Raw genomic sequence first — 14,372 nt, 5'->3', positions numbered from 1 at the left:
GGAGACACATTCACCCATTCACACACACACTGACACACACTTCTGCCCACTGCCACGCCGCCTGGGGCATGTGTCCTCCTCACTTCTGTCCAGAGTGTCCACTCCAGCTCACCTGACCTCTGACACAAAGCCTCACTTGACCGTGGACTCGGCTGAACCGTGAGGGCAACCCAGCGGACCTGGTGAGACCGACTGCTCCGGGTTCAGGTAAATAGTTTCTTTCAAAGAAAATGATGACTTTCTGTCTATTTAAATGCCAGCCCGTCATATTTGACTGCTGGCTTCCTATTACAGTAATAGTTGTTTTTTTAATAGAATCCAAGCTTTAATCATGAAGAAAGTAAGGAAAATGACAGAATTCTGCATTTGGTCAACAAAGTTAGGTCAAATCACCTGAATTTGATTAAAATATTGATGATTGACTGAAAGTTAAGTTTTTTATGAATTTGACTGGCCATACTTCTATTGTCATTTTAATTGATCTCCTTCATTGATGATTCAACTTTAGCCACAAAACACCCACTTACACACCGATGCTTGAGAAGGAACAGGATGAAGGACATCTTCTATTTCCTGCCCCTTTCAACATAATAAGTAGTTCATGGATAGCCCACATTCACAAGCAAACAAATATAATGAAAACAAGCAAAAACACACACCCTAAGAAAAGTATTCAACAAAAACAACATTAAATTGAGCTACAGCTGCATGAACAATATACGACAAATCATCTCAAACCACAACAAAACAATTGCAAATGAGCCGTCGGCCCCCAGACAGAGCAACTCCAAAACCAACAAAGACTGTAACTGTCGAAAGAAACCTGATTGCCCTCTCAACGGGGGGTGCTTACAAGCATCAGTTGTCTACCAATCTAAGGTAATACGCAAGGACATTAACACATCCGACACATATGTAGGATTAACCGAGGGAGAATTCAAAACCAGATGGAACAATCACAAGGCTTCTTTCAGGAACAAAAACCTGCGAAATACCACAGAACTCAGCAAACACATTTGGGACCTCAAAGACAATAATGTTGAATATTCAATAACATGGCAAAACCTCTGACACAAAGCCTCACTTGACCGTGGACTCGGCTGAACCGTGAGGGCAACCCAGCGGACCTGGTGAGACCGACTGCTCCAGGTTCAGGTAAATAGTTTCTTTCAAAGAAAATGATGACTTTCTGTCTATTTAAATGCCAGCCCGTCATATTTGACTGCTGGCTTCCTATTACATTAATAGTTTTTTTTTAATAGAATCCAAGCTTTAATCATGAAGAAAGTAAGGAAAATGACAGAATTCTGCATTTGGTCAACAAAGTTAGGTCAAATCACCTGAATTTGATTAAAATATTGATGATTGACTGAAAGTTAAGTTTTTTATGAATTTGACTGGCCATACTTCTATTGTCATTTTAATTGATCTCCTTCATTGATGATTCAACTTTAGCCACAAAACACCCACTTACACACCGATGCTTGAGAAGGAACAGGATGAAGGACATCTTCTATTTCCTGCCCCCTTCAACATAATAAGTAGTTCATGGATAGCCCACATTCACAAGCAAACAAATATAATGAAAACAAGCAAAAACACACACCCTAAGAAAAGTATTCAACAAAAACAACATTAAATTGAGCTACAGCTGCATGAACAATATACGACAAATCATCTCAAACCACAACAAAACAATTGCAAATGAGCCGTCGGCCCCCAGACAGAGCGACTCCAAAACCAACAAAGACTGTAACTGTCGAAAGAAACCTGATTGCCCTCTCAACGGGGGGTGCTTACAAGCATCAGTTGTCTACCAATCTAAGGTAATACGCAAGGACATTAACACGTCCGACACATATGTAGGATTAACCGAGGGAGAATTCAAAACCAGATGGAACAATCACAAGGCTTCTTTCAGGAACAAAAACCTGCGAAATACCACAGAACTCAGCAAACACATTTGGGACCTCAAAGACAATAATGTTGAATATTCAATAACATGGCAAAACCTCTGACACAAAGCCTCACTTGACCGTGGACTCGGCTGAACCGTGAGGGCAACCCAGCGGACCTGGTGAGACCGACTACTCCAGGTTCAGGTAAATAGTTTCTTTCAAAGAAAATGATGACTTTCTGTCTATTTAAATGCCAGCCCGTCATATTTGACTGCTGGCTTCCTATTACAGTAATAGTTTTTTTTTTAATAGAATCCAAGCTTTAATCATGAAGAAAGTAAGGAAAATGACAGAATTCTGCATTTGGTCAACAAAGTTAGGTCAAATCACCTGAATTTGATTAAAATATTGATGATTGACTGAAAGTTAAGTTTTTTATGAATTTGACTGGCCATACTTCTATTGTCATTTTAATTGATCTCCTTCATTGATGATTCAACTTTAGCCACAAAACACCCACTTACACACCGATGCTTGAGAAGGAACAGGATGAAGGACATCTTCTATTTCCTGCCCCCTTCAACATAATAAGTAGTTCATGGATAGCCCACATTCACAAGCAAACAAATATAATGAAAACAAGCAAAAACACACACCCTAAGAAAAGTATTCAACAAAAACAACATTAAATTGAGCTACAGCTGCATGAACAATATACGACAAATCATCTCAAACCACAACAAAACAATTGCAAATGAGCCGTCGGCCCCCAGACAGAGCGACTCCAAAACCAACAAAGACTGTAACTGTCGAAAGAAACCTGATTGCCCTCTCAACGGGGGGTGCTTACAAGCATCAGTTGTCTACCAATCTAAGGTAATACGCAAGGACATTAACACGTCCGACACATATGTAGGATTAACCGAGGGAGAATTCAAAACCAGATGGAACAATCACAAGGCTTCTTTCAGGAACAAAAACCTGCGAAATACCACAGAACTCAGCAAACACATTTGGGACCTCAAAGACAATAATGTTGAATATTCAATAACATGGCAAAACCTCTGACACAAAGCCTCACTTGACCGTGGACTCGGCTGAACCGTGAGGGCAACCCAGCGGACCTGGTGAGACCGACTACTCCAGGTTCAGGTAAATAGTTTCTTTCAAAGAAAATGATGACTTTCTGTCTATTTAAATGCCAGCCCGTCATATTTGACTGCTGGCTTCCTATTACAGTAATAGTTTTTTTTTTAATAGAATCCAAGCTTTAATCATGAAGAAAGTAAGGAAAATGACAGAATTCTGCATTTGGTCAACAAAGTTAGGTCAAATCACCTGAATTTGATTAAAATATTGATGATTGACTGAAAGTTAAGTTTTTTATGAATTTGACTGGCCATACTTCTATTGTCATTTTAATTGATCTCCTTCATTGATGATTCAACTTTAGCCACAAAACACCCACTTACACACCGATGCTTGAGAAGGAACAGGATGAAGGACATCTTCTATTTCCTGCCCCCTTCAACATAATAAGTAGTTCATGGATAGCCCACATTCACAAGCAAACAAATATAATGAAAACAAACAAAAACACACACCCTAAGAAAAGTATTCAACAAGAACAACATTAAATTGAGCTACAGCTGCATGAACAATATACGACAAATCATCTCAAACCACAACAAAACAATTGCAAATGAGCCGTCGGCCCCCAGACAGAGCGACTCCAAAACCAACAAAGACTGTAACTGTCGAAAGAAACCTGATTGCCCTCTCAACGGGGGGTGCTTACAAGCATCAGTTGTCTACCAATCTAAGGTAATACGCAAGGACATTAACACATCCGACACATATGTAGGATTAACCGAGGGAGAGTTCAAAACCAGATGGAACAATCACAAGGCTTCTTTCAGGAACAAAAACCTGCGAAATACCACAGAACTCAGCAAACACATTTGGGACCTCAAAGACAATAATGTTGAATATTCAATAACATGGCAAAACCTCTGACACAAAGCCTCACTTGACCGTGGACTCGGCTGAACCGTGAGGGCAACCCAGCGGACCTGGTGAGACCGACTGCTCCAGGTTCAGGTAAATAGTTTCTTTCAAAGAAAATGATGACTTTCTGTCTATTTAAATGCCAGCCCGTCATATTTGACTGCTGGCTTCCTATTACAGTAATAGTTGTTTTTTTTAATAGAATCCAAGCTTTAATCATGAAGAAAGTAAGGAAAATGACGGAATTCTGCATTTAGTTAGGTCAAATCACCTGAATTTGATTATAATATTGATGATTGACTGAAAATTAAGTTTTTTTATGAATTTGACTGGCATGCAGCCATACTTCTATTGTCATTTTAATTGATCTCCTTCATTGATGTGCATTTTCGACCAATAGACATTTCAACTTTAGCCACAAAACACACATTTACACACCTCTGCTTGAGAAGGAACAGGATGAAGAGCATCTTCTATTTCCTGCCCCCCTTCAACATAATAAGTAGTCCACATTCACAAGCAAACAAATATAATGAAAACAAACAAAAACACACACACAAAAAAAACAACAACAAGTGCAAAACTTCATGAGGTACAAACCGAACAAAAAAATAACACACACCTCACGGGATTATACAAAACAAATACAAAACCCGACAAAAAATAAGTAAAATAATCATCTTATTGTTCTGTCTTTATATATTTTTTTCAATTGGAATATATTTCTACTATCTTTTATCTCATTGTAAAGACAATTCCACACTTTAACCAATTCCAAATCCATTTTCTGTGTATGTGCAACAGCCCAAAAGTGGTAATGACAGGGTAATAGAGCAATAAAGGGAATATTGGACGAGTATAAGTTCAGCTCGGTTCGACTGCCGGAGCCATTTTTAGGCTTTAAAGCGTGGTAAAAGACCACGGACCGAGAGGTACGTTTTAACTGCCGACTATCATTTGAAAACAAAAAAACAGACATAGTTTACATGACAGACAATAAGATAAGATTGTTCAATTTCGCAGGTTTCCCTGCTCTTCAGGAGATTTTATCAAATCGAAACAGGCTTGTAGGGATGAAATAGCCTCTGTGTTATATATACATACACATGTATATATATATATATATATATGTATATATATATATATATATATATATATATATATATATATATATATATATATATATATATATATATATTTATATATATATATTTATATATATATATATATATATATATATATATACTGTATATATATATATATATATATATATATATATATATATATATATATATATATACAGTATATATATATATATATATATATATAAATATATATATATATATATATACATGTATATATATATATATATACACATGTATATATATATATATATATATATATATATATATACATGTATATATATATATGTATATTTATATATATATATATATACTGTATATATATATATATATATATATATATATATATATATATATATATATATATATATATATATATATATATATATATATATATATATACATGTGTATGTATATATAACACAGAGGCTATTTCATCCCTACAAGCCTGTTTCGATTTGATAAAATCTCCTGAAGAGCAGGGAAACCTGCGAAACAGACTTGTAGGGATCAAATAGCCTCTGTGTTTCTTCCTGACCTAACTTATATATATATTTGCGGCGCAAGCGCGGTGACGTCACGTTATTGATGGGAAAATGCATTTTTAGACAATAAGATTTGCCTGGGATGCTAAGAGACCCCGAGAGTAACAAGCGGTAGAAAATGGATTAGAAAGGACATATTTTGAAAAAATTATAATTTAAAAATGAAAATAATAATCTTTTTTTTTAACTTGGGACTTCCCACGGGCCGGATTTCGGGCCGTAGATTGGGGACCCCTGATTCAAACCGTTTAGTTTAAAATGATTAATTTAGGGTGGAACCTTTTGGTTTTAGTCAAATTTTTTTTCACTATAGTTTGAATTAACTATGTCTAATTAAAATTAAGTTTAATTCTGTTCTTTTTGGCAATAAATATTCCCTTTAAATATTAACAAATTCGTGTACAACATGAAATCACAAAATAAACATTGTAAAAAAGAAATATTTACAATATTTTGGAATAAATGTAGCCAAAAAATATACAACATGAAAGTGATTCAGCAAAATGCTGAACAAGTCCTTTTTCTTCTTATATGTGATAGTCTTGAATGTGTAATGCAATGTTTAGCCTGCTCCATCCATCCATCCATTTACTACCGCTTGTCCCTTGCTCCAATGCAGTAAACGTGGATGATCCTGTCAGTTCAAGGAAAGACCAGCAGAGGGCGTGTCACTCAGAGTTAATGGCTAATGGTTAATGGTTCGACCTAATATAAATCCCGTCTAACATTGGACATCTCCAGAATAAGGACAGGTTGGAAAACAACAAAAACAATTTTTTTTTGTCTTTCAGCTGCTAAAACATCATTTAACTAGTTTTGACGCCACAGCGGATTTTTTTATTGCTCTACCTTTGCTCAAAGTGACTACTTTCCTATCTTACACTTCCGGACATTTTAGAACAACTCGATTGGCTGTTGCCGATCACATGGCTTACAGTGCATACCTTTCAAAGTAAAAGCCCAACATTTTTAAGTAGTTTCAATTATAATATCAATCAATGAATGTACACATTTTTCAGCATTTGAACAATATCTATATACAAAAGTAAAAGATTTTGAGGATTGATTTAGCTATTTGTTCAACGTAACTGTTGCTTGTTTTATTGACATGATTTTACTTTTTTAAGCATTCTATTAACCAGGGTTATATACGCCTGAATGTATACATTATTTATTTATACTGGGGTAGGCTCCAGCCCCCGGTAGAAAATGGATGGATGGATTGATTATTTATCAGAGGTGTGGACTCGAGTCACATGACTTGGACTCGAGTCAGACTCGAGTCATGAATTTGATGACTTTAGACTCGACTTGACAAAATGTAAAGAGACTTGCAACTCGACTTAGACTTTAACATCAATGACTTGTGACTTCACTTGGACTTGAGCCTTTTGAATTGACATGACTTGACATGACTTGCTACTTTCCCCAAAACCCAAAGATGAAAAAGTTATTCGGGAGCGCTCCGTATTTTTCATTGTGTACTTGTCTATCAGCGTTGCGTGTGTCAGCTGGTGTGCTCTCAGTACAACAGCCAATCAAATTAGATCTACTTTGTTTTCATCACACAGCATTCATCCAATCAAATTGCAGGACAACCAACGAAGAAGACATGTCCAAACCACACGCCAGTGAACAAAAAATGATACCTAAAATAATGTTGTTTGGGTATAAAAATTACGAGGTGGTCAACACAAAACGGTTTGCAGTATGCAACACATGCGGTTCGAAAATTACTGATGGAGAGGCAACAACTTCCAACTTCGTCCGGCATTTGAAGTTGCACAAAGAACGGTAAGTTTGGAATGTAAGATAACGTTTATTGGCAGTAACGTGACTTTTATTTGCTGTGTAGTTAAATCAGTGAGGCTGTAAACTCACTGCTAACGTTATAACGTTATTGCAAACACGGGAATCTGTTGCAGTTCACTACCTTATTCATACTTTTTGTTCAGTGATTTTTTTTTTAAGCAGGGTTACGTTAGTCAATATATCACACGTAACGTTAGACGGCGGTCAGCAGCACCGCGTATTTTAGCCACCTAAAAAAAGACAAAAATAGTAAAATAAAGGTCAGTTAAAATGTATACTATATTATGAATATGTGTACCGTTTTAGCTAGCTTTCTGACATACTGTTGGTTGTTTACCTCAGTGGTCCCCAACCACCGGGCCGCGGCCCGGTACTGGTCCGTGGATCGATTGGTATCGGGCCGCACAAGAAATAAAATGTTTTTTTTAATTTTTTTAATTAAATCAACATAAAAAACACAAGATACACTTACAAGTAGTGCACCAACCCAAAACAACTCTCTCCCCCCTTTTGTTCTGGGCATTGAACATGAAGACTCTTCCTTCACTGTTCCGAGTGGCCATGAGAGTCTTGGCAGTGCCTGCCTCCAGTGCTCCAGTGGAGCGAGTTTTCAGCCATGGTGGCATCATACTACGCCCCCATCGTGCACAAATGACTGACAGACTCTTGGCTAATTTGGTCTTTTGCAGATGCAATGCAGCATAGGGCCCTGACATATAAAAAGTACAACTTTTTTGTTATGTTCACGTATATGTCATGTTTTTTCAATGTTAACACTTTTGTACAAATAAGTACATTTGCACTTTATTTTTCAATGTGTTTGTTCTGTAAAGGAATGAGTTAATGTTTAAAATGACTGGTTAATATAGTGCTATTATAAAGTGCAATGTCAGCACAATTTTCTTTCCTGCAATTTAAAATGCACTTGTTTTAATAAATAAATACAGCGTTTGAAAAGCATACACAATCTGTGTTAATATATTAGTCTGTGGTTAAAAGGACTTGAAAGGACTCGAAACTCAAAATGCAGGACTTAGGACTTGACTTGAGACTTTCCAGTCTTGACTTTGGACTTGACTCGGGGCTTGCCTGTCTTGACTCGGGACTTGACTCGGACTTGAGGGCAAAGACTTGAGACTTACTTGTGACTTGCAAAACAATGACTTGGTCCCACCTCTGTTATTTATTGACAAATTAAAGATGTCATGTCGAAGAAAATCGTGATGTATTGTTTTTTGTTTGTTTTCACACATTTTTGTGTAATTTTAAAGCTTGAATTTGATCAGATAAGTCAAGCACAAACAATGGGATCCAGTACTTGTGATTCCATTGACACGTTAAGGAAAATGTACCGCTTTGTAGAAAATAGTGCAAAATACTCATCTTTTTTTACACAATATTTTGGTAGAATTGTCGGTGTTATGTCATAAGAATAATGCATAATTAGCCAGGAAATTCAGGATAATTCCCAAAATAAACAGTTGAATCATAAACTTCATATCATAAATCATTTAGCTTGTTTTTGTATTTTCAAAACAAATTTTGCTGACAAATATCAAGTCAAGAGAGTACATGTACAATACTCTATTACCTGTACATGTACACCTTGATGCACATACAATCTCATGTTGTTGGTTGAAATACCTGAATTGTATCATAAACTGAAAAAAACCTGGGTTTTTTTTAATTTCCCTATAGCTAAATGTTGTAGTAGTAGTAGTTTTCCCCCAGACAAACAGCTATGATAGCAACCTATTTGGTTGAGGTACTTCATATTGGAAGGCACCTAATTGGATTTTAAGATCTAATCTGGAGAAATCTGACGCACATAACAGAGGCAAAACAAGATTCCACTGGTCCTAACTCCGGCATTGCCCACACCCAAATGGCTTCATGAAAGCTCGCTTGTGTTCTGAGTCGCTTCATGTCTGCCGAGATGACTCGCTATCGCCGTCATGGAAGGCGCAGCCCGACACCCACAGTGAAAAAAAGTCCTTCTCTGTCTATGTCAGTGTTTTTCAACCACTGTGCCGCGGCATATTAGTGTGCCGTGAGATACGGTCCGGTGTGCCGTGGGAGATGATCTAATTTCACCTATTTGGGTTAAAAATATTTTTTGCAAACCAGTAATTATTGTCTGCAAATTATGTGTGGTTGTTGATGTAATACTCTTCCATATCAGTAGGTGGCAGCCGGTAGCTAATTGCTTTGTAGATGTTGGAAACAGCGGGAGGCAGGGTGCAGGTAAAAAGGTGTCTAATGCTTAAACCAAAAATAAACAAAAGGTGAGTGTCCCTAAGAAAAGGCATTGAAGCTGAGAGAAGGCTATGCAGAACCAAATTAAAACCGAACTGGCTACAAAGTAAACAAAAACAAAGTGCTGGACGACAGCAAAAACGTACTGTGGAGAAAAGATGGCGTCCACAACGTACATCCGAACATGACATGACAATCAACAGTGTCCCCACAAAGAAGGATAAAAACAACTGAAATATTCTTGATTGCTAAAACAAAGTAGATGCAGGAAATATCGCTCAAAGGAAGACATGAAACTGCTACAGGAAAATACAGAAAAAAGAGAAAAAGCCACCAAAATAGGAGCGCAAGACAAGAAGTAAAACACTACACACAGGAAAACGGCAAAAAAAAGTCCAAATAAGTCAGGGCGTGATGTGACAGGTGGTGACAGTTGTCAGGTTCAAGCACTGATGACATCTATTAAACAAGACAAGAAGCAAAAAATCAAACAGAGGCAGAATTCAATTTTGCTCAATTGAGGAGAAACGTGTCTACCTGTAACCTCTTACAGTGTCACCCACGCTCTGGCGAAAGATTGTACGCCACCTCTTTTTATTTGGATTTTCCCTGTTTACACAACAACATCTGCTTCCAAAGGAATGGGGGGGTATGTAAACAGCTCTTGTTTTTGGTCACATTGAAGACAAAAGAAGAAGATGCCTCGGGCTTGGGCTGGTCCTGGCTTCAGCTTGAGCAGGTCTTCGAAGACAATAGATAACCCCCTCCCGTCTCCTCCCATCGTACACAATGGAATTTTCCAAGCCTTTGCTTGGTGCAACAAAGACAGCCTCTTGTCTGTTCACTGGGAACTCAGCGAACGGAAAGTTGTTTGATAATTTACATACAATTTTTCTGACAACAGTACACCTACTTTGAGACAAGAGCGAACTATAGTGATGCATGCTTGGTTATGCTTTAAAGTCATATCCAACAATTGCGACAACGACTTTTTACTGTCAACTGAGTTTCGTTTTTTAATGATTTCTACTGGTGGTGTGCCTCTGCATTTTTTCAACGCAAAAAATGTGTCTTGGCTCAAAAAAGGTTGAAAAACACTAAACTCGAAGATACCGTCTGGTGTGCCGTGGGAGATGATCTAATTTCACATATTTGGGTTAAAAATATTTCTTGCAAAGCAGTAATTATAGTCTGCAAATGATGTGTTGTTGTTGAGTGTCTGTGCTGTCTAGAGCTCGGCAGAGTAACCGTGTAATACTCGTCCATATCAGTAGGTGGCAGCCGGTAGCTAATTGCTTTGTAGATGTTGGAAACAGCGGGAGGCAGGGTGCAGGTAAAAAGGTGTCTAATGCTTAAACCAAAAATAAACAAAAGGTGAGTGCCCCTAAGAAAAGGCATTGAAGCTTAGGGAAGGCTATGCAGAACGAAACTAAAACTGAACTGGCTACAAAGTAAACAAAAACAGAATGCTGGACGACAGCAAAGACTTACTGTGGAGCAAAGACAATGTACATCCGAACATGACATGACAATCAACAATGTCCCCACAAAGAAGGATAAAAACAACTGAAATATTCTTGATTGCTAAAACAAAGTAGATGTGGGAAATATCGCTCAAAGGAAGACATGAAACTGCTACAGGAAAATACCAAAAAAAGAGAAAAAGCCACCAAAATAGGAGCGCAGGATAAGAAGTAAAACACTACACACAGGAAAACAGCAAAAAAAAGTCCAAATAAGTCAGGGTGTGATGTGACAGATGGTGACAGTACATCTACTTTGAGACAAGAGCTATAGTGATGCATGCTTGGTTATGCTTTAAAGTCATATCCAACAATTGCAGCAACGACTTTTTACTGTCAATATCGGCTGCCGAGTTTAATTTTTTGATGATTTCTGCTGGTGGTGTGCCTCCGCATTTTTTTCAATTAAAAAAAATGTGCCTTGGCTCAAAAAAGGTTGAAAAACACTGACCTAGATCAGGGGTCGGCAACCCAAAATGTTGAAAGAGCCATATTGGACCAAAAATACAAAAACAAATCTGTCTGGAGCCGCAAAAAATGAAAAGCCATATTACATACAGATAGTGTGTCATGAGATATAAATTGAATTAAGAGGACTTAAAGGAAACTAAATGAGCTCAAATATAGCTACAATTGAGGCATAATGATGCAATATGTACATATAGCTAGCCTAAATAGCATGTTAGCATCGATTAGCTTGCAGTCATGCAGTGACCAAATATGTCTGATTAGCACTCCAACACAAGTCAATAACATCAACAAAACTCACCTTTGTGCATTCATGCACAACGTTAAAAGTTTGGTGGACAAAATGAGACAGAAAAAGAAGTGGCATAAAACACGTCCTAGAAAGTCGGAGAAAGTTGTACATGTAAACAAACTACGGTGAGTTCAAGGACCGGCAAAATTAGTAGGACAAAACGGCGCTCGCCAAATACTCGAATCAGTGAAGCATGTTTAATATAAACAGTGTGCTTTATAACAATTAGTGTCATGTTTGTCCTCCTACAGAAACCATATTAAAACAAGAAATATATTTTTTTCCCCCTCATCTTTTTCCATTTTTCATACATTTTTGAAAAAGCTCCAGAGAGCCACCAGGGCGGCGCGAAAGAGCAGGGCCGGCCCGTGGCATAGGCCGTATAGGCAAATGCTAAGGGCGCCGTCCATCAGGGGGCGCCACGCAAGTGCCACAAATGTTGGAGAGAAAAAAGAAAAAAAAAGAGAAAAAAAGGTGGTACTATTATTTCTAAATACAAAAAATAATCCCACGTTAATTAAAATGCAAAGTAAAGCCTATTTAATAGAAATATTATTTGTTACAACATTACGCCCCCTCCCCCCGCACGGTGCGCCCCCTCCCTTCCCGTATCATGACTCTTTTTGGACGTCACCACATCAAAAAATCAACACAAGATGTCAAAACGGCCAAAACTGTCAGGTGCCCAGGGAAGAAAAAAGAGAAAAGAAGAGGAGGAGAAACGAGAAAAGACAGAGGTAGCAAGTAGGTAACGTTAGCCTACATGAAATTATTTGTCTGTTACAGAATGTGATAGTAACCTGGCTTTTTAGAATTAAGCTAATGTTACATGAGTCGGCAATTGCTAATCAATAAATAGCTAGTTCTGTTTTAACGTCGGGTTAATATTGTGGAGGGGGCTAAATTGTTATGGAAAATAATAATGTAACGTTAGGTAATTACAGTACTCCCACCTTACATTCCTCAGGGACATTTGTATTAGATATTTTAAGCAGGTGTTTTTTGTTTACATTGTTATTGCCTTCTGGTTAGCTAATGTTTGCCCTGCAGGTAATAGTCACTTTTCCACCCCTTTATATATTAGGTATAGTTGTAAGTAAAAAAAAAAAAAAAAGGTCAAAGACAAAGCTATTCGGTTTCTTGTGAGTATATACACTTCACTGCCGATGTGGGGGGGGCGCCACCTAAAATCTTGCCTAGGGCGCCAGATTGGTTAGGGCCGGGCCTGCGAAAGAGCCGCATGTTGCTCTACAGCCGCGGGTTGCCGACCCCTGGTCTAGATGATACCCCTGGAAGCTGGAACCCACAAAGCTAAATATTTAATTGCTAATGTCACATTTGTTTGTTTTCCGGATTCCAGATTTCCTCATTTCAGTTGCGTGACATCATCACCTGGAGACCCGAGCGGTGGGACGTCAGGACTCAACGAGCGCAAACTTAGATAGCAGCGAGAGAAACCACATCACAGTCCGCCATGGCAACCACGGGAATGCAGCTGCTGGGCCTCATCATGTCCATCCTGGGCTGGGTGGCCGGGGCGGTGGTGGTCGCCGTGCCGCTGTGGCGAGTCACCGCCTTCATCGGCAACAACATTGTGACGGCGCAGATCATCTGGGAAGGCCTGTGGATGAATTGCATCGTGCAGAGTACGGGTCAGATCCAGTGTAAAGTCTACGACAGCTTGCTGGCGCTGCCCAGCGACATGCAGGCCGCCCGGGGGCTCACCGTGCTCTCCATCCTGCTATGTGGCGTGGCGCTGGCTCTGGGGGTCCTCGGGGTGAAGTGCACCAAATGCATCGGCATTAATAGTCTCAAGGCCCGCATCGCCCGTATTTCCGGCATCCTTTTCGCCATTGCCGGGTTCCTCTTCCTGGTGCCCGTCTGCTGGACGGCCCATTCCATCATCAGGGATTTCTATGACCCGCACGTGGCCGCGCCGCACAAGCGCGAGCTGGGCCCGGGACTCTACATCGGCTGGGGGGCCTCGGGGCTCTTACTGATCGGGGGGTCCCTGCTCTACGCAGGCTCGAGTCCACCCGGGATGCCGGGTTCTCCCACCTTCAGCAGCGGGGAGAGTAGTCCTCGCAGGGCACCGGCCTCACAGGTCAAAGGTTACGTCTAACCTCCCAAAGCAAGATTCCCCCCAACAAGCCTGAATTGCTCTGCTCTTGATTTGAAGTCAATTATTTCATATTTAATGTTGTTCTCAGGCATAGATAACCTTTTTCTTCTCTGTTTGTTGTTGTCGAATACAATAAAACATTTGATGTCGAAAACATTGAAAAAATGTGTCTATTCCACAATTTGTGCCATACATATATATATATATATATATATATATATGTGTGGGAAAAAAATCACAAGACTACTTCATCTCTACAGGCCTGTTTCATGAGGGGTTCCCTCAATCATCAGGAGATTTTAATGGG

General features: G+C 38.9%; 1 protein-coding gene across 1 annotated transcript; it reads left to right on the top strand.

Annotated features, from left to right (window-relative positions):
* Positions 1–71: 71 nt before the first annotated feature.
* Positions 72–14,182, top strand: LOC140679752 (claudin-4-like). Its single transcript, XM_072915800.1, has 2 exons — positions 72–207; positions 13,304–14,182. The coding sequence occupies exon 2, from the start codon at positions 13,418–13,420 to the stop codon at positions 14,063–14,065; it is 648 nt and encodes a 215-aa protein (XP_072771901.1). The 5' UTR covers positions 72–207; positions 13,304–13,417; the 3' UTR covers positions 14,066–14,182.
* Positions 14,183–14,372: the final 190 nt, after the last annotated feature.

The sequence above is a fragment of the Nerophis lumbriciformis genome, linkage group LG22 (genome assembly GCF_033978685.3).
Source record: "Nerophis lumbriciformis linkage group LG22, RoL_Nlum_v2.1, whole genome shotgun sequence".
Lineage (NCBI taxonomy): Eukaryota > Metazoa > Chordata > Actinopteri > Syngnathiformes > Syngnathidae > Nerophis > Nerophis lumbriciformis.
This window is presented reverse-complemented; position numbering and strand designations above follow the sequence as displayed.